This window comes from Ailuropoda melanoleuca, chromosome 13 (assembly GCF_002007445.2).
Source record: "Ailuropoda melanoleuca isolate Jingjing chromosome 13, ASM200744v2, whole genome shotgun sequence".
In the NCBI taxonomy this organism is placed as follows: Eukaryota; Metazoa; Chordata; class Mammalia; order Carnivora; family Ursidae; genus Ailuropoda; species Ailuropoda melanoleuca.
This window is the reverse complement of record NC_048230.1, coordinates 6,230,681-6,250,330: the sequence shown is the minus strand read 5'-3', so window position 1 is coordinate 6,250,330 and position 19,650 is coordinate 6,230,681. Positions and strand designations below refer to the sequence as shown.

At 57.3% G+C, this 19,650-nt stretch overlaps 1 protein-coding gene across 3 annotated transcripts in view; it reads right to left on the bottom strand.

The window, feature by feature from the left end:
* Window positions 1-5,935: 5,935 nt before the first annotated feature.
* The window catches only part of RAB11FIP4 (RAB11 family interacting protein 4), an 80,688-nt gene continuing 66,973 nt past the window's right edge, over window positions 5,936-19,650 (bottom strand). For all 3 annotated transcript variants that reach the window (XM_019803673.2, XM_034640567.1, XM_034640568.1), the window contains 8 exons: window positions 18,833-18,932; window positions 18,444-18,547; window positions 17,195-17,335; window positions 15,651-15,732; window positions 14,767-14,904; window positions 14,528-14,686; window positions 13,271-13,414; window positions 5,936-12,163 (listed from right to left, as the gene is read on the bottom strand). In XM_019803673.2, the coding sequence (XP_019659232.1) occupies window positions 12,047-12,163; window positions 13,271-13,414; window positions 14,528-14,686; window positions 14,767-14,904; window positions 15,651-15,732; window positions 17,195-17,335; window positions 18,444-18,547; window positions 18,833-18,932 (985 nt within the window). In that variant the 3' untranslated portion in view covers window positions 5,936-12,046. The remainder of the gene's footprint in view (window positions 12,164-13,270; window positions 13,415-14,527; window positions 14,687-14,766; window positions 14,905-15,650; window positions 15,733-17,194; window positions 17,336-18,443; window positions 18,548-18,832; window positions 18,933-19,650) is intronic.

Sequence of the window (19,650 nt, the reverse complement as noted above, 5' to 3'; positions counted from 1 at the left end):
ACCCAGCAGAGAAACTGCCACCCGAGCCACAGAATGGTGAAAATGATGACCGGCTCCTGTTGCAAGCCACCACGTTCTGACGGGGGCTTGTTACCTAGCAGAGACAGTTCATTGATCCAACAGGTTACATACAAGTAGGGCTGTGGGTTCTCGGTGTGTGGGCTGGCGGTTATTTTCATGGAGGAGTTACAACTTGTAAGATGCTGGATGAATGTGGGAGGGACCATGCCCAGGGTCCCCTCAGTGGGTAGTTAACCTGTTTCCTTAGTTACAAAATGGAAGAGTTCAGAGGCCTGCGTTAATTAAAATTCGAACACCCTCTTCGTTATTCAGTGCTAAAGTCAGCAGGGGGTGAGATGTCACTTCATCTCTCCTTCACAGCAACCTGACACTTCCCCTGGGTCAGGTTTCCTGCTCCCTTTGCCAGCACGAAAGCTCTAAATTTAAGGCTGCCGTTAATAGAAAAAGTCAACACGACTTGAAACCTTTTTAGAGAGTATAAGGCCACACGTGTAGACATTTCAATTAAGGCTGCTTTTCATACTTAGGGTTAGTGGGGTTGGATCTTTTCCTCTTTCTTTCTTCACCTTCTCGGGGGTTAGTTCAATTCCCTTTCCCTGACTCCTCCATGTGTTAGTGGAACATTCGCTCAACAGGAGGTTTCAAGGGGCCTGTGGACTTTAAAGGAGCCAGGAGGGCTCACAGGTGGGTCATGGGCTGAGAACAAAAAAGCAGGCCCCCTCAGAAGCCCTAAAACGAGAAAGGAGCCGTAGTGAGTACCACCGGCCAGGCAGCTCCGGCCCCTGGGACCCGTTCTTTCCCTGAAGGTGAGCCTGCTGTCAGGGACACCCCGGCTCCTCTGTGGGGCTCCTGCACATTAGAGATCTGCCTGGGGGAGATCAGAGGACTGGCGGACCGAGTCATTCCCCAAGATGCTTGAGTGGATGCCTTTCGGGGAAGATGGATCCTGTGAGAAGGGGCCTGAGAGAGCACAACTTCCCGAAGACCCGCTGTGTACTCACCTACCTCAACACAGGAGGCTGAAAATAAGACCCTTTTCGGGTTCTGGGGGCTGGCCGGGCAGTCGTGTGTCTCTGTGATTAGATCGGTGCTGGGATGGCTGGAAGGCCCGCGGTGGCCTCCCTCCCATGACAAGCACTCAGCTGGAGCTGCTGGGTTGGACCTCTGTCCACCATGTGGCTGCTTGGGCTTCCTCATAGCACGGCAGCACAGGGGGCGGGGGGCACCCAAGAGGGGGCATCGGAGAGGAAGGAGACCGAAGTTTCCTTGCAGCCTCGTAGGGCTAGCGCTGAGAAGCCCCAGGATACCACTTCTGCCACAAATGATGCGTTTTTACACGGATTGATCAAAGTAGTCATAGGGCCAGCCCAAAGTTGGGGGGGAGGGGAAATCAACTCCACCTCTATAGGGAGAGGCCTGCGCTCAGGGAGGAAGTAAATCCACGGTGGCTGTCTTTGGAGCCTTGACCACTCCCGTCATTCACTGACTGTGACTCTGAGTATAAACACTGATGGGCGCTCAGCCCTGGGGCTGGATCCTGCCGAGACTCAGAGAGATAGGAGGTGCATGTCCTTTGCCTCCACCCCAGCCTCAAAAATCAGACTCATCTTGAGGGGTCTCTGCTAGGACAGGTTGGACTCGATGCTCTCCCCATCTCCTTCCAGCCCTGACTGCCTCCGCAGTGGACATTCACAACATGCCTCTCCCCTCACTCTGCCGAAACACACTCCCACCCACAACTTTGCAGGCCGGGGTACTGAGGTCTGGCCCAGACTGTGCCAGGGGCCAGCAGATGCCAGCTCTCGGTCCAGGGGTAGCCCGCTGGGCTGGGTAAGCTAGGAAAGCCGAGCCCGGGCAGAAAGGCCAGTGGGGCTAGAATGCAGGGATGAGGATTTCACAGGCTCTCCAGGGCTTAGTGCCATCACACAGGCTGGAGAAAGTGTGCTCAGACTTCAGCGCCTTTGCCCTCTGGGTTTGGGCCTTTGAGGGGCTCTAGTATTTTTTTTTTTTTTAACCCAGAGACCACACCAGTGTCATGGAGCCCAAGTCAGAACCCATTATCAAGGAGCTGGGAGAGAAAGTGAGGGCCACACCAGGGATGGCAGGAGAGTGAGGGGAACTTCCTGCAGCCCCAGCCCACCCATCTGGTTAGTTTCTGGAAGGAATGGTTTGAAGCCGACTTCCTGGCCCTCGAGGCCATAACTGTGCCCTACGGGGCTTGCAGCATCAGTGACCGTCAGCTCACTGTAAGGTAGGGCCCGGCTAGCCCGGTGGAGCCGCAGGGAGACGAGCATCCTTCCATATACAAGCTGCCACCTCCGTGCACCTGCTCCCACGGCGCCCTTCACAGCCCCTCTGCTCCGAAGAGCTGGCGCCGGCTCTAGGGCTCCGCACCTATCCTTTCTCCCCGAAGCCCTTCCAGCCTGAAGCGACGCCTCCCTGCTCTGAGCAACCCACTCCTCGGGCTAGTCAGTGGAGTCCCGCTCTGGGAGGACTCTTTCCCCTTACCAGCTGCCTGGGTGTGAACCCTGGGTGAGTTGTGGCGAGTTAGGTCACCTGTGGTGGCTCAGTTTCCTCATCTGTAAAATGGGGCTCACACTACCACACCCCCCCTCGCGGTGGCGGGGAGGATTCCATGCCCCAGAGCGCACCAATCACTTGGCACGCTGCGTGGCACACGGTAAGCCCCAAGCGCACGGAAGCCGACAGGCACTACGTCGCTGTTGCCTCCTGCGGGCCGCGCACTGCATTAGGCACAGCGACGGGGAGAGATGATGCCAAATCCCGCTTCCCCAGGGCTGGAAAAACAGAGGGCCGCCGCCGCTGGCGAGCTGGCCAGACCCAACGAGAGCCCGCCTCATCCTGCAGCGAGCGCCCCCTGCTGGCCGCAGGTCTCCGGGCTGCCGGCAGTGGCTGGCCTTGCACCTGCCGCCGGAGGGCCCCGGGCCGGCGGCGTGAAAGTGAGGAGCTGCGGGACTAGCTTTGCCCACCTTTGCGCGTAGCTTAGTCATTTTCTGGAGAGAGGTTGGCTGGAGTAGACCCTCCCGGCCAGGCTGTGAGGATCCTGGCTCCCTTGCCCAAACGACCACGGACATCTGGCAATTCCACCTCGTCATCCCACTCAGCAAATAACAACAAATAACCCAGGTCTTACCTGAGTCCCGGCTGCCTTCATCTCGCTCTTCCTCTCTCAGGCTGCTGCCTAGTCCCGCCGCTACCCTCTGAAACTGGGCTCTGAGCAGCCCACTCCCCGGCTTAAGATCCTTCTGTAGTCGAGGCGGCCCTGCGCTCTGCTCGCTAGGTCTCTTCACCTGCTATTCCCTCCCCATGTTCCCCCCAGTCTCCCTCACCTGGCCTCCACTTCCTCCTCCTGGCCTCAACTGACTCCTCAAATGATCTCTGGGGAGGAGAGGGGATTACATACCAGTGACCCTCACACCTGCCTACATGCTAGAATCACCTGGTGGGGCTTTGGAAAAACGCTGGTGTCCAGCCCACGCCTTATCCCCTGAATCCAAACTGTTGGGCTGGGGCCTCTATCTGTGGGGTTTTCAACTCCCCCAGGTTATTCCAATATGCAGCCAGGATTGAGAACCTCCCATTCTCACATGCTGGAGGCCCCCGTGCCCTGAGGGTGAAGAGAGCAGATCTGTTTTGCTCAGTGTCCAAGTGCTGCCCCTGGGCCTACACCGTGTATCTGTCAGGTGGTAATGAAACCATTGGTTCACAGATTGACAAGATCCACCCTTGACCCCCCCCAGGCTCTGCAGTGCCTCACCAGTCCCACCTTCCAGCCGGAGTACCCTGCAAGGGCTGTGCTTTCTACCCGCCTCCCCCACATGTGGTTCCTGGATCCTGCAATCTTCCAGGGCTCCTCTAAAATACCCCTTCCTCAGGGTTGCCGTCCCTGATCCCCAACTGCCCTCAATTCCCTTGCCCCTGATCCTGCAGCGCCTCCAGACCTTTCCCAGGTGCAGCTCATCGCCTGGGAGTCAGCTATGGCTGCCCTTCCCCCATGAGGACGTACACCTCTGCTGTCTTTTCTATACCAACCCCTAGTGCCTAAATTGGTTGGTTGAGTGATTTCAGACCCAGATATTTTTTACCTCTTCAGGAGACTTTGGTCTGGGCCCAGACCACTCTAAAAGGTTCTAAATGGGGGCGCCTGGGTGACTCAGATGGTTGGGCATCTGCCTTCGGCTCAGATCATGATCCAGGGGTCCTGGGATCAAGCCCCATGTCAGGCTCCCTGCTCACCGGGGAGTCTGCTTCTCCCTCTGCCCCTGCCCCCTGCTCATGCTGTCTCTCTCTCTCTCTCAAATGAATAAATAAAATCTTAAAAAAAATTTTTTTTTAAAAGACTCTAAATGTGAGGGCCTAGTGAGTTTGGGATCGGACAAGCCCTTTGCAGGAACTGTGTGACCTCTAGGGGGCGTAGGGCTGATGTTGTCTGAAGACTGTCAGGAATGGTTCTCCAGGACAGCTGAGCAGGGACCCGGGCGGAGGGCACGACCAGTACACACAGCAGTGCTTGCTTCCCCCTCTCTCCAGAAGAGCAAATGGAGTGGAGTTGTGTCCCCCTAAAAGATGCAGCAGTCCTAAGCCCTGGTACCTGTGAATGTAGCTTTATTAGGAAATAGGCTGTTTACAGATACAAGCATCTTAAGATGAGGTCATCCTGGGTTAGGGTGGAGCCTAACCCAATGTCTGGTGTCCTTCTGTCTGGTGAAATTTGGACAGAGATACACAGAGGCAAGATGGACGTGTGCAGACAGACGCTCAAGGGGGCTAACAGCTTCTGGAAAGGCCAATGGTTGCTTCCAGATGGCTGGGTGGGGAAGGCAGAACCAGTCTCAAAAAAAAAAAAAAGAAAAAAAAGGCAAACTAAGAAGGAATCTATTTCCAAAACTGGGGTGCAAGGCAAGCACTCGGGAATTGAAGACACCTGCCTGGCAGCAGAAGGGTCCTGGAAAGGGTTGAGAATAGGGTCGCCAGATAAAATGCAAGATGCCCAGTTAAATGTGAACTTCAGATATGGAATGAATAATTTTTAAGTATTGTGTGGGACATATTTAAACTGAAAAATTATCTGAAATTCAAATTTAATCGGGCATCCTGTATTTTTATTCACAGAATCTGGCAACTAAATTGGGAAGGAAAAAGGCACATTAGGAAGATGGAGGGAACAGAGATCCAGGACAACAAATTCCCAGTGTTGGGGAGGGATTTCCCCGTGGGCCCAGGAGGCCACGTAAACCCACTGAGTGGGGAGCTGCCTGTCGCCCAGGCAGACCCAGCACACAAGGGGCTGTGTGGAGATGTGAAGGGATCTGGTCCTGCCTGTCCTGATGGCCAACAGGGACAGCAGGCTCCTCTCCAGGTGCTGGACCTGGGCAACCTGTGAATCCCTTCCCCACCCCTGGAATCCCATAGTCAGAGGAAGGGGCAGACAAAGAGAGGGCAGAAAGTTGGGGGGCTGGGCCACTCAACCTGGAGCCCCCTTGATGCTCCCAGGCTTAGCAGGACTCATGCTGTCAGGTTGGTCCGAAACCAAGCTTGAGGGGAGGACTTAGGCCCGTGACCCAGGGGAGTCACCGTGGCAGACGTGGAGGAAGATGGCCCTGGAGCCGCATTAGAGTGACCAGAGCAAGCTGAGCGCCCCCCCCGCCCCCGGAGGCCCTTGCTGGGAAAGAGAACATGGTCACGGCGAAGAACGCGAAGATTTTGAACATCGTAGCCCTGGGGTGGAGATGGTGGTGCTTCGGGGGCTTTGGGGATCGGCATCTCCTCTCCTAGGGACCGCAGGCCAAAACGAGGGTCTGCAGGGTGACCCCTGCTCTTCCTGAAGACGACGGTCTCCCCCTCTTCCACCCTCCCTCCCCCAACCACAGAAACTCACCATCAAGTCAGGCAAGAAAAGCAAACTGTTTATTTACACCTCGGTCTGTACATGAGAGCTCCTGAAGGAGCCTACCTTGGACAGCCTGCTCCTTCTTGGCTAGAAGCAGGGAGGAGGCAGAGAGCTGGAGGCCCTGGGACGCAGCCTTGGGCCTCCCCCCTCTCCCTTCCCTGGGGCCTGGAGGTGGTGGTCTCACCCCAGCCCCGAAGCCCCTGGGGTGAGACTCAAGGAGACTCCCACAGAGTCAAAGCCATCTAACCCACCCTTGGGCATGAGGCCACAGGTGCGGCTTAGCCAATCTGGGCCCCAGGAGACCCAGCCGGGCAAGCAGGAAGAGCTGGAATGAAGGGAGCCGGCAGGGTCCCGCGGCGGGGCGGCCCAGGCCGCAGTCGGGGAATTAACGGCACTCGGGCCTGAGCACCTTGGGTGGAAGAGGAAGAGCTCGGCAGTTGTTCATGATGTGCTGGGGCAGCACCCGAAGCCTCTTCTTTCTGCCCACTTGGAGTCCAAGGCTGTTCGAGACACCAGGCAGCGGCAGTCCTGAAGGCGGCCCACTGCTGGAGCTTGCCCCGGGGCCAGGGCACTGCTGCAGACCCATGTGTCCCTGCCCGGGCCGGGGCCCACGGTGAGGAAGGCGAGTCCTGCTTTCCAGAAATATTGACACCAATACAGAAAGAGGTTGGTGGGAGAAGGTGCTTTACACAAAGTTCCCCTTTCCTGGTGTGCGAGGCTTCTAAACTAGCTGCAGGCTGCACGAGGGGCCAAGTGGGTCCGAGCCCCCCAAGCCTAAGACCATAATGCAGACAGTTCTGTACAAAATTACCAAATCTGCAAGGCTGAGCGAGCAGAGGGGAGGCAGAGCCTCTCCCAGTGGATCAACGTGCGGGAGGCCTGGCCTGGGAGCACACTGGGCGTGGTGGTGGAGGCACGCAGACACCGAGTGGGACACTATGTACACATTTACAGGGCTCTGGAAGGACCAGGGGAAACGAGAGGATGTAGAAATGGGGCCGTGGGGACATGGAAACTCCTGTACAGTGGTGACAGGGAAGAAAAAAGGCACAAGGACAACGACCCCAAACCATGCAGACAAAACACAGCCTGTGCAGCACAGCAAAGCAGAGGGCGCCCCCCACCATGCAGGAGACGCAAACCCCCCCAGGGGCCCGGCAGGAGGCACAGTCTCCCTCCCACGCACCCAGGGCCCCAGAGGGAGACATAGCGTCCCCCCCAGGGGCCAGCAACAGGTGCAGTCTCCCCCCCACCCCCAGGGGCCCAGCAGGAGGCGCAGTCTCCCCCGGCCGCAGCACTCACATCCAGTGAGGGCGGCCATGGCATGCCATTCTCAGCCCCCTCCTGCTGGGGGCTCAGGGCAGACAGCCCTCCCCTACAGCCACAGGGAGAGAGGAGCCTACAAGATCAGAGTGCTGTACGGCATCCCACTTCAGGGTCTATGCTTTTAGAAATCTTTCCAGAAGGTGGCTCATTTTCTCAGGTAGGCAGCAGAGTGTGGCAGAAGGGCCTTAGAGCTGTTCTGCCACGAGGCTAGGGCAGGCCCAGAAGGTCCCTAAGGTCAGTGGGTCAAGGAAAGGAACAGGCTTGAAGTCACCTGGGGGTACGTGGCCCCTCTGGCTTACCGCTCCTCAGCAGATATGTCTCAGTCTCCACCAGCCTGAAGCATTGCCCTACAGGGGCGGCCCTAGTCCCAAAGGAGGAACGGCCAGGGAGGATGCCAACACTGAGTCCTCAACCTAAAACCCTCCTTAGCGCTTTCGGAGAGTCACTGTGGACCTGCCAGGCAAACAGTCATTTCCTTGGCATGGAGACCCTCCCCAAACCACCCCTGCTTTTAGGTTCGAATTTGCTAATGCATTACACACACACAGCCACAGAGCACGAAAAGTAGGCTTAATTTCTCCCTAAAGCCTCCAGGCCCCACTGGCCCCTGCGGGTTTCTGCTGGTTATGAAGCCCCTCATGGGAACAAAAGCACCAAAACGGTGCCCTCCTGACTACCGGACCCAGACCTGCCAGCAGACTAGTGCCCGGAGCCTCCGGGACCTGCGCCGGGATGCTGGTTTGCCTACTAACAGTGGAGGGGCTGGGGTGATGCTCCTCCGACCAGCCTGAAAACAGCTCAGAGGCAAAACCCACAAAGCCCGAGTCCCCCCCTGCTCAGCTGTGCAAGTAGAGGACTATTTCTGGGGCTGCCTCAGGGGGATGGCCCTTCCCCAACCCTTGACTCCGTCCTACTCTCACTCCAGAATGGGCCCGTGGGCGACGCCATGGGCACCAGGTGGATACGTGCCCACTCAGGTTTGCTAACCCCCTGGCTGGGGTGGGGGGGAAACGGGTGGATATACCAGTTCCTGAAGGCATCTGGCCTCCCATCCTGGGGTGAGGGATCTGCTCACTTCTCACCATCCATCAAAGCCACCAGCACTTCCACTTAAAAGGTAGCACCTGGCTTAACCAACCAACAGCCATTTCCACCCCTGCTTTCTTCCATCCCTGACTGGGAACCTTCTAGTCTCCACCTTGGGCTCCACATCAGCATGGCCTGGGGAGCTCTTTAAACATCTGGATGCCTGGGCCACACCCACACCAATTAAACTGGAATCTTGGGGTGGGGCGGCGGGCGGTTCAGCCCAGTCAGCAGAATTTCAAAAATCTCCCCAGGTTATTCCAATGCACAGCCCAAGTGGAAAACCACTGTTTCGGATCCACGTGCCTTGGGACGGTTCTTGAGCTGTGTGTAGTAAGTGAGAAATAAAAGGCAAAATAAAGGAATTTCCCTCTGACAATTTTCAGAATCTACAAACTTAAAATAATTTGTCTAACTGGGCCAATTCGAAGTTTAAAATATATGCCCCTTTTTTTTTTTTTTTTTTTTTTTTTACTAGAACTTTATAAAGCTCACTCACTGATTCGGCAATTTTGTTTGGCTCCCCGTTGAATGTAAGGATAGCCAAGTGCTGCATAAAATGTGGGTCTGTTGTAGAAACCCCTCCGCGTGCCCCCAAAACACTTCTCGACTTTGGAAGAGTTAATACGAATCCCCACTGGGTAGAGTCGCCAGGTTTAGCAGCAACAAACACAAAACAAAACGCACCCCGGGCACTCAGTTCTACTATAATCACCTCGGGAGTTCTTCCAACATTCCAGTAGTGGGGACACACCCCGCAAAAACAAAATCCGAACCTCTGGGGATTCCGCCCAGGTATCAGAACTCTTAAAATCTCCCCATTTTGAATGTGTCGCGAGTACTGCATGGAACGTAACTTCTACTAGGAGTTATGTTTTGTCTCCGACAGGCACACTGTGCTCGGCATCGTGTGTACCCACCTGACAGCGGCAGGTAGATCAGGCAACAGACAAAGGAGGGGGAAGCCCAGGAAGGGCGCGGGGTCAGCCCCACCTGCCCCGAGTTAGGACCGCTCTGGAACCTTCACTGGGGCCATGGGGCTGGGACCCTGGCAGCAGGGGCCTCCCGCAGGCTAGCTTTCACGTGTGGAAGAGCAGTTAAAAACGCATGATCTTTAAAAGCCAACTAGAATGACAGCCTAGGTTTTAGAAGACGACTTTGGCCAAAGAAGGTTGGATTTCACTTGAGCCCTGCGTAGCATGGAGTTTAGTGTCATTTTAAAGTCAGCCCTCTCCCAGAGTCCCCAGGGACAGCACCAGGTCCCTAGGGGGGACTCAGGCTCAGACTCAGGCTTCCTGGGGGAGGCCGCTCCCGTGGCGCCCCCTTCAGGAAGGGGGCAGCAAAACATGGCAAGCTGACCTCTTTTTCCACCCCTTTTCAACAAAAGCATTAATTCCTTCCCACAGTGACTGTGTAACCCAGGCCTCTGGGGCCTTCTCTGGAATTCCATATCAATGCAGCTAGAGAGCACAGAAAGTTTTACACATAAAATGCGCACTCCTGGGGCGAGTCCCCCTCGGACCAGGACCTTGATCTGGCTGGCCTCCGCAGGACTCCTTCCAATATAAAATCCAGACCAAGGCCAAGTCATGATATGTCTTCTTTCCCTTCCTTTAATTCGGGGCCATTCCCGCCTATTAGCAAATCTTCAAGAGACCCATCCTCCTGCCTTCTTTCTACTGCTGCTGCTTCTCAGACCCCAGAGGAGCCCAAGGACACCAGCATCTTAGGGGCTTGAGACACTCTCAGAAGACTGACCCCTTGGCCCTCATCTTCCTGGGGTGGGTGACCCCAAAGCCCTGGGTTGGAACAACACAGCCCCATTATCTGCAGCACGACACAAATCCCACACATAGGCTGAGGCTGAAAGAGAAATCACGCGATCCAACAGCAGCAGAAGTTAACTGGCCTGGAGTGAAGACTGGTCCCGGCTACAGCCCTGCCTTGGTGAACAGGGAACATGCATCCCAAGTCCCCAAGCCCCTCCTCACCCCCTACTGTCCTCTCTTCTCTGCAAACACCCCTCCAGGCCCCTCCCCAACATGCCCAAACTTTCCTTTTTACACCAGAATTGCTCAAGGCAAGAGAAACTGCAGGGGGAAAATAAGACCATACATGTTTACATATATTTGGATTAAAGAAATGAGTTGTAAGCCATGTACCACTGAGAGAAACTGGAAAACTCAAAGTACCCTATCTACTCCCAGCTGCTGAGAACAAAAGATCACATTAAAAATCCAGAGTATGGGGCGCCTGGGTGGCACAGCGGTTAAGCGTCTGCCTTCGGCTCAGGGCGTGATCCCGGCGTTATGGGATCGAGCCCCACATCAGGCTCCTCCGCTGTGAGCCTGCTTCTTCCTCTCCCACTCCCCCTGCTTGTGTTCCCTCTCTCGCTGGCTGTCTCTATCTCTGTCAAATAAATAAATAAAATCTTTTAAAAAAATAAAAAAAATAAAAAAATAAAATAAAAATCCGGAGTATGCATTTCTGCCACGTGCCACTGAGGATGGGGACTACGGTTTCCGACAACGTCCCAGCTCTCTCACCAGCACACATCGCTGGGCCGAGAACGGAATGCAAGAGTGTTTTTAAAAGTCGGAACCGGAGGCCTCGCCCCCCGCCCCCAGCCAAACCCACAACTCAGACTCCCCAGGCTTGTGCGGAGAACGGGCCTTGCTGCCCAGTCCCTGCCAGCTGATGCCATGGAAACAGTCCCTCCGTGCTTCTCTTCTCTTCTTGTAAAATGCCGCCAGAGGGAAGGAAACGAACTGGGATGGGAAGGAAACGAACCGGGATGGGAGTGCGCTCCTCTCTCAGAAGCAGGTCTCTGGAGGCCCAATGCCAACACATACTTTAGACACCCCTGACCCCCCCGTCTCCTTCCTTTGAATCCCTTCATTGTACACCCAAGTTAAATGCTGCTTATTTTTCACGGTCTTAAAACAGAAAGAGGTAGGTAAGCGGGGATGGGGAAGTGTACAGAGAACGCTAAAAATACCAAGAACTCTTAGAATAAAGGTTGCCCCAGGCCAGCTCCTCTGTGAGCCCGAGTCCTTTGGACACACAGTGCATGAGGATCGTGGGGCGGGGGGAGTGCTGCCAGCCGGGGAGGGGCTCCGGGACGGCCCCTTCATCCTTTCAGAGCCTGAGCACCTAGGCTTCCAAGGTGGCCAGAGAGGTTGGGGAGGATGCAGCTGCCAGGCATTTGAGCTCCTGGGCAAGATCAGAAATTGGCTCCCACTCCCAGAGGGAACGGGGTGGGGTGAAAGAGCCCATCTCCCTAGAGCGTGTTTTAATCCTTCTCCCCAGAGGTAGAATCATTTTTATCCAGTCTCTGAAACACAATCTTCCAGTTCTTGTTATTACAGGAACCTTGCCCCTCCCACCTCCAGGACCACCCGCCCTTGCACGAGGGCCACCCAGAGCGTGGACAGGAACGGGACAGATGTCACCCACCCCCACAGCCCCACGCGCACCCCTTGCTGAATGCACGGCTTCCCCCACATACACACCAGTACACATGACATGGTGGCCAGAGATACATTTACAGTGTGTGTGTATGTGTGTGTGTGTGTGTGTGTGTGTGTGTGTGTGTGTGTGTGTGGCCCGGCTTGGGTGGCATCCTTAAGCAGGGTCTGCCCCTTGGTCCCAGGGTCCGGGGGTCTGAGGGTCCCCAAGGCCGCTCTGCAGCCAGCCCTTGTCTCAGTGTTTGATCTCGAGGATGGAGGGGTTGTGGTCCAGGATGGCAAGGATTATCTTGTCCATGTACTGCCTCAGCCGGAAGTTGATCTCCTCCTGCTCCTTCAGGGCTTCCATGAGCTGGAGGGAATGGGAGAGGCAGGTCAGAGGCCGGGCCCAGGCTCCGGTGCAGAGGGAGCCCAGACTCCCAGCTGCGAGCCGGTGCCCAAAGACCGAGGGGCTCAGGAGACAATGGGCAAGGCAGGCCCCAGGACCAACCTCAGCACTCCGCTGCCAGAAACAAGCCAAAGCAGCGACAGCTCACACCTAAGGAGTGCGGGCCGTGCACACGCCTGGGCCTCGCCCCCAGGCATGTGGATTCAACTGGTCTGTGCAGGGACCCATGCAGGAGCAATTACTTGGTACAGGCTGTGAACACTGGCCAAAGACATTTATGATCAAGATGACATCCAAACTCCCCCGGCCCTAAGACTCCTAAGGCTTCTAGAGGTTTCCTTTACCTGAAATGGCCCCCTCACCGCCCCCGACCCTGGCCCTGCCACTCCCCCTGTGCGGGTCCATTCCTGACATGTCCTTTAGGATGAAATGCTGGCCCTGCCCCCACGCTGGAGCCCTTTGAGACTAGGGGCCAGCTCTTAGCTCTGTGTCCCAAGCACAGGAAAAGGGGTTCAGGGACTTGTTATGATTCATGTTAAAATGTTACCAGGGCATCTTGGAGGCCTGGTCTTTATAACCACACCCTGATGGGGCAGAAAGAATGGACTTTGGTTCTGGAGACCTGGGTGCTTCGCTCCCCACAAGTTGGGTGATCTTGTGTCCTAGTTTCCCAATCTGTAACATGGAAGCGTCCGGGAAGCCTTCCATCTGTCAGAAGATACGCTACAAGCAGGTGCTCAAGGAAGGCTGGGGTCCTTCCCCTCTCGGCTTGAGGGACAGGAGCTCTAGCCTCTCCTGCACCACCTACTGATGGAAGCGCGGTGATCAACTGGCATGTTTCTGGCAGAGTGAAGACTCAAGCTCCACTCCGTTCCCAAAGCCAGGCTTCCCCCGGCACATGCAGGAAATCGGAACGGATGGAAGTCCACCCACAGCCAGAGTCCCTCACGGCTCTGGTCTGCTCTTCCCGCTCGGGGCGGCCTGGGGCTTGTCATCACCGCACATGGGAGCGGGACAGGACTCACAGACGAGGGGCCGAGGCTCCAAAGCAAGAAGGACCGGGCACGTTACCTCATCGCGCGAGGCTGTGTCTATTTCTGCAGCCAGAGACTGGGCTTTGGTCTGGGTGGCAAAGAGGTTCTTTGTTTCATAAAGGCTGAGGCTCAGGATCTGACCGTTCAAGTCATCATTCTGGTCCCGCAGCTTGTGGTTCTCCTGTGGAGCAGGACAAGGCAACCTCAGCTCCCAGAAGCGTCCAGAACCCACCAGAACCCACCAGAACCCACTTCTCGGCATTCACTGTCTCCTGACTCCCACCAGTACCCTCCCCTCGTGTGTGCCACGGCCAACTCAAGATGCCATAGATGACGTGGCCTCCGCCAGGCTTAGGGGGAAGGCCTGGGTCTAGGGAGGTCATGGGGTCCTGAGAAGGAGTTATAGGCCTGCTCAGGGGAACTGAGTTTCCAGACAGGTGCAGGGCTCCTGGCTACCCTTCCTCCCCGGGGGTGGGTGAGCCCAAAAGGAGCTCCTGAGGCCCCATGTGGGGACACGGCCCATCGGGTGGCTCCTTTTCCAACACCAGCCCTCCACGCAGAGTGATGCTCTGGGGTCTCTGGGCTGGCAGGCGGGATCCAGGCTCCTCCCGGAGCTAGGTTCAGGAATCCTGCTGCAGGAAAACTCTTTCCAGGGGCGTTTTTACTCCTGAGTACAGGTGGCCCCCCGGTGGCCTGCCCAGACCCCACGGGCCAGCACCATGTGTTAGTGCTTGCCTCGAGTCTAACTAACTGCTCACACCTGGGACTTTGGGCACCCCGTCATGCATGAGGAAGGGCTGGGCTTTGGGGACTGCTGTGGGATGCTGGTGAAGCCGACTCAGGGCTCTAACTTATGTAGCCGTTTCCCGCCTCCGGGGCCAGGCCAGGCTGCATGGGGGCTTCACTCCCCAGCACTCCCTTGCTCGGTCTCTGCCCCGCCTGACCTCACTTCCCCCAACTGGTCTCCGATCATGGGGGGGGCTCCCGGGAACCATTTGAAATGGAACCCTGGGCTCAGGGTCTGCTTCAGGGAGAACCCGACACAGCAAGACACCAATTTGCAATGGGGTAGAGTCTTGCTCTCCACCCGATCACCGAGGAGAGCAGAGCGGGGTCTTTGTATGGACTCCAAGGAAAGGGCCTGGGGTCCGCATCGGACGCAGCCCAGAGGAAGCCGCCTTGCTGAGCAGCGAGGTGGGGGCCGAGCAGCCCCGCCGGTCGGTGAAGGCGGCGCCACAGCTCTTGGTCCTCAGAGGAGACCCACCCCATGGGGACGGAGGCTCCCTGGGCCCACCTGCTTGAGCCGCTTGACCTCGTGCTCCAGCTCCACCTCGCGGGCCCTGGCGCTGAACTCGCCCAGGGTAGAGGACGAGCTGCGACCCCTGCCGGGCCGCTCGCAGTCCAGCTTGTACATCTGCAGGTGTTCTAGCTCCTTCCGCAAGTCCTCGATGAGCTGCGTGGGAGAGAGGCGGGCTGGTGGCGGCGGGGCTGCGGGAGGGAGCCCTGGTGCCCCCATCTCCGGCCGGGACCCACCTCCTGCGTCGCCTCCCGTTCCTTCTGGAACTCCAGGCGGTTCTGCCGCAGCTTATCTATCATACGCTTGTACAGGTCTGTCTCATCCTTGAGCCGCAGGCTTGTGTCCTCCAGCCGGTCGGACATGCGCTGCCGCTCCTGGGGGTGGGGGAGGGACCGGTCAGGGCACAGAGTTCCCAGAGAGGCTCGCTACGCCCCGGGGACTCGGTGGGGGTCTGCATTAGCCTCCTCGACCAAAGGGCAATCCGGCCAGCCCCCTGGACAAAGCCCCCTGAGTCACGGCTTAAAGAAACAGCCAGGTCCCTTAGGATTCTAGAAAGAAACACAGCTGAAAAATGGCAGGCCTCTGAGGTCCTTCAGTGGTGCTGGATGAAACCTGAATCAGGTGCAGCCGAACGGAAGCCAACCTCCTTCTCTCTTTTTTAGTATTGTTTTCCCCCATTATATAAGAAAATACATTCACTCTAAAAAATTTTGGAGGGGCGCCTGGGTAGCGCAGTGGTTAAAGCGACTGCCTTCAGCTCAGGGCGTGATCCTGGCGTTCCAGGATCGAGTCCCACATCGGGCTCCTTGGCTGGGAGCCTGCTTCTTCCTCTCCCTCTCCCCTGCTGTGTTCCCTCTCTCGCTGGCTGTCTCTCTGTCACATAAATAAATAAAATCTTTAAAAAAAAAAATAAAATAAAAAATAAAAAAATTTTGGAAAATCAGAAATATAGGAAGACAAATTACTATTCATACTTTAGTGCCTGTTGTTGTTGCTGCTGTGCGGGCAATTCTATTAGAATTCCAGAAACTAGCAGCTAAAGGCCTTTGTGGCCAACATGGCCTCTCTGTGGATTCAGCTCAAGATCCGAGTCTGAGAGACGCCCAGACCTGCCGCTCACCTCATCCAGCTTCTCCGTCTGCGCCTTGAGCCGGGCCACTGTTGTTCTGAGCTCGGCATTCTCCTCCTCTAGCTGCTGCACCCTGGGGAAAGGAGAAAGACAAAAATGTCAGCAACAGAGGTGATCTTACAATAGACGGACAACTTGCAGCGATTCCCTGCTGCCTGGAGGAGGGAAGGGAGAAAGCAACAGAGAGCGAGTGAGAGAATATGAATAGTTATTCCAGATGATAGTACAGCTTTGAGCTTCCTGTCATCCCAGGCGAAATGGTAAAGATGCTGAACGATCATCCTTATGTTTTTGATAAAATTAAACACTCATCTGTGAGCAAGAACATAGGATTCTTTTTGCACACATCCTTCGAGTCTGAAACAACACGGGGGATGTTTTTCTGCTAAACAGAGAGGAAGTCCTCCTGTGGCTGGCTGTGGCTGGCTGTGGCCAGGCCCTCCTGTTAGAACTCATATTCAGAAAGCAATGGCAATATTTGATTGTCTTTCTCCCCTCGGCATCTCCTCCAGGCTCTTCGCTCGGCTTGCCCGGCAGCCGCCTCGGACACATCTGTAGGCTCTGGTTCTGACGGTCCCAATCCTCTGTGTTAGTGTTCACAGGGGGCCATGCTAACAGGATTCCACGAGCAGATAAAGCGCAGGTGCCCAGGTCATCATAAATGACCTGAGAAGAGGGCAGGGGAGCTGGGCTGTCAGTTGCACAAGAACAGCACAGGGCCATTTCTGCCACTGATTCCTACAGAACATTCCCTCTCCTTCCCACTTGTTACTTTCTTCCTGGAGCAATGGCCTCCTGGTCTCCACTGGGCAGCGGTCCTCTCTGCCAGGGACCCAGCTGGCCTCCAGGGGGCCTCGCTGGCCTGGGTCATTAGTGAGGGCAGGCCTGGGACATCATCGCGGCCTTTACCTGCCTTCACGGTCACTCTGGGGGGCAGGAAGGGAGGGACGACAGATGGGGAAACGGAGGCCCAGGAAGGGACACAGTAGGTCCAAAGTCATGGAGCTAAAGGGTAACAAACCCAGATTCCCAGGTCAGTGCTCCTCTCTCTGCTGGCCTCAGCTTCCCACAGCTGTCCCTGCGGTCCGGAAGCCTGAAGGAAACCGGGCCCCGCTTTTCCATTTACCTTGGCCCCTGGGGCCCAGGGTCAGTGCACCCAGGTGTTCAGGGTCAGGGAGCATCTGACAGCAGGGGGAGCTCTGAGCTCGGACAGTAGACCCAGCCCAGGAACAGGGGCAGGACCAGTTTTTCCACCTGTTCCCTTGTGGACAGACATGTGCGTTGTTGCCAGTTGTACCTAGTATGAACAATGCTAGCAAGGTTCTGTTACGTCCTTCCCGGCAAACAAGCCCAGTGCTCGGGTACCAAGTGGAGAACTGTCCGAACAGGGGGCTTTCCTTCAGGCTCCGTGTTCCAATCTGTACAGTGGGAATAGTGCCGCAGGTCTGGACAAGGAGTGGAGGGTGTGTCCCAGGGCAGACGGCTCTGTGCAGAGGCCCTGTCCTGCCGCCCGGCCGTCCCTGGCAGGGGCCCACCTGGCGTTGAGCAGCTCGATCTCCGTGCTTTTCTCTCTCTCCAGCTTGCTGTAGGCCTCACGGTGCCGCCGCACCTCCCCCTCCAGGGCCTGCTCGGCCACGGTCTCCTGATCTTTCACCATCTCCTCCAGCTCATGCACCCTGCGGAGAGGGGTATGCTTTCCAGTCCAGGGCCGGCTCTCGTGGCTGTTGTCTGCCCACCCCAACCTTGGCTGTGACTACGGGAGCCCCTGGCCCCAAGACCCTGGCTCAGTAACAGCCCCGCTGGGGGAAGTGGCAGCCTGTTTGCCAGGCCTGGGGGTCAGCAGCTCCACTGACGTGACTTCGGGACACCATAGTATGTAAAGGGAGGTGGACCAGCCAAGCTCACCACCCAGGGCAAGACCTGGAGGTTGGTCCAGAGGGGAGCAAGGCTGCCCCGAGAAGGTGGCATTCCCAGGCCAGGCACGGGGAAGGATGGCAGGCCTCACCGTGGCCGCATGAAGCAGCCCTCGGGCCTCTGCTTTGCTTTCTGCTCTCCTCCCCCCTGGCCACTACCCTCTGACCAGCAATTCAGCTGCTGGCCACCTTGATTCCAAAAACAGGCAAGTCCTTAGATAATGGCCCTGAGCATGCCAGACCCAGGAAAGAGCCAGGTCCCACTGACAGCCTAGCTGGCAGAGCAGTGTGGGCACACTTCACCGGTAATAGTCCCTCCAGGAGGTTGACCTTCTGGGGGTGTCCAAGAGAACCCGTGTTTGGGCCCTACGTGGCTGAGGACCAGACCCCGGCTGGGGACCAGTTTAGCAAGCGTCACGCCGTCCCGTGAGGACCACGATACTCAACGTGCGCTACGTTGCCACAGTCACGTTCAGCAGGCCTCCGCCTAGACCCTTCCACCAGCCTCTCCCTCTGCAGACCTTGTCCCCAGAAGGCGGCGGGGGGCGGGGGTGTCAGACTCTCACCCTTGTTGGTGAGAGAAACAGGAGAGTGGATCCCACCTCCTGCCTTAGACCCACCCCCCTTAGGGCTGCAGACCTGTGGGTCAAGGTCAAGTTCCAACCCATTTCTGAGTCTCCAGAGACCAGTTCTGGGTGTCATGCAGGGGCAGGGCCACGCAGCAAGGGGCTGATGTATCAGAGCCTCTAGAGGGGAGGGACAAGACGTGCGGGTGACCTCCCCCAGCTTTTCTCAGGGGCCCTCCCAACAGAGATCGCCAGCTGTTCCCAAGCCACAGCTGGGGCCCCCCAAGCCAGCCCCCAGCCCCAACCTGTGCACCAGCTGTGTGTTCTCCTGCTTCAGCTTGCTTTTCAGGTCCCCATTGGTCAGGCTGTCATTCTCCAGTTCGGTCACCTTTTTTTCCAGGAAGCTCACCTGCAAGAGGGAGGCAGAGCTGGGGGTGGAGGAAACCTCTGAGTCTACAGGACGGAGAAGCAGAAACCATGGGATGGACGGCCAGGCCCCCCAAGTGACTGTGTATGAAGGGTGGTGAGGGCGGGGTGTGTGTGCCCACGTCATCGGGGCCGCCTACCCCCACCTCATCAGCAGCAAGGACAAGGTCTCCGCCTCCCAGGCCCCCAGATAGCTGCTGGCGCGCTCCCCAAAACCCCCAGGGGGCATGCACACATGAAGCCCGTCCTCCAGCCTCCCAGGCCCCACCTTCTCCGTGATGTCGTTGTCACAGGAGTCAATGCTATCCCGGAACAGGTCCTCGGTGCTGCCGTCACTGCTACTGAAGTTACTGCTATGCATGAGCTGCCTGCACGGGGGTGGGGAAGCGGGTGGCTGCAGAGGCCAGCCCCCTGGCAACCAGGGTTCTGGGCAGCCTATGGGCTGAGAGGAGCCACCCCACCCACTACACTGGGGAGGGGGCCAGGAACCCATCCCCGGAGGCGGTCTGCATCCAGTCAGGGGAGGATTGCCTGACCTCTGAACTCAAGACATCACCCAGCTCAGAGGTCAGCAGGTGCGCGCTCCACCCCTCCAGAGGCCCTGGCAGATACGGCCAGTCCCCCATGGCTCTGCCCTGCTGCCTCACCTCCCTCTTCAGGCTGGCCTTCCAGCCAGCAACTACCCAGGGACCAGAGTGGGCACATGAGCCCCGACCTCCCCCCAGCTGCATAACCGCGCCGGAGGTAGACTGGCTCTTTAGGGGTTGGCAAAGGGTCCTCCTGAGGCCTCCCCGCCGAGACTCAGCCCCCGCCCACCAAACCCGCTCTGCTCCTGCTGCACCTCTGGGGACCTGGGGAGACCTCAGAGGGAAGGAGGCCCGCCCAGACGGGGTGGGGCAGTGGGCCCGGCAGGTCTGCAAACAGCAAGCACTTGCTTGGGGAACTCTTGCCGGAGGCAAAACCCAGCTACCATTCTCCAGAGGCTCCCACTTCCCACTCCCTGCCAGGCAGCAGCCAGCGTCCCTGCCAATGGGCTCTCCTGCCCCAGCCCTGCTCCCGAGCCAGAGACTGGGCGCTTGCCGGCAG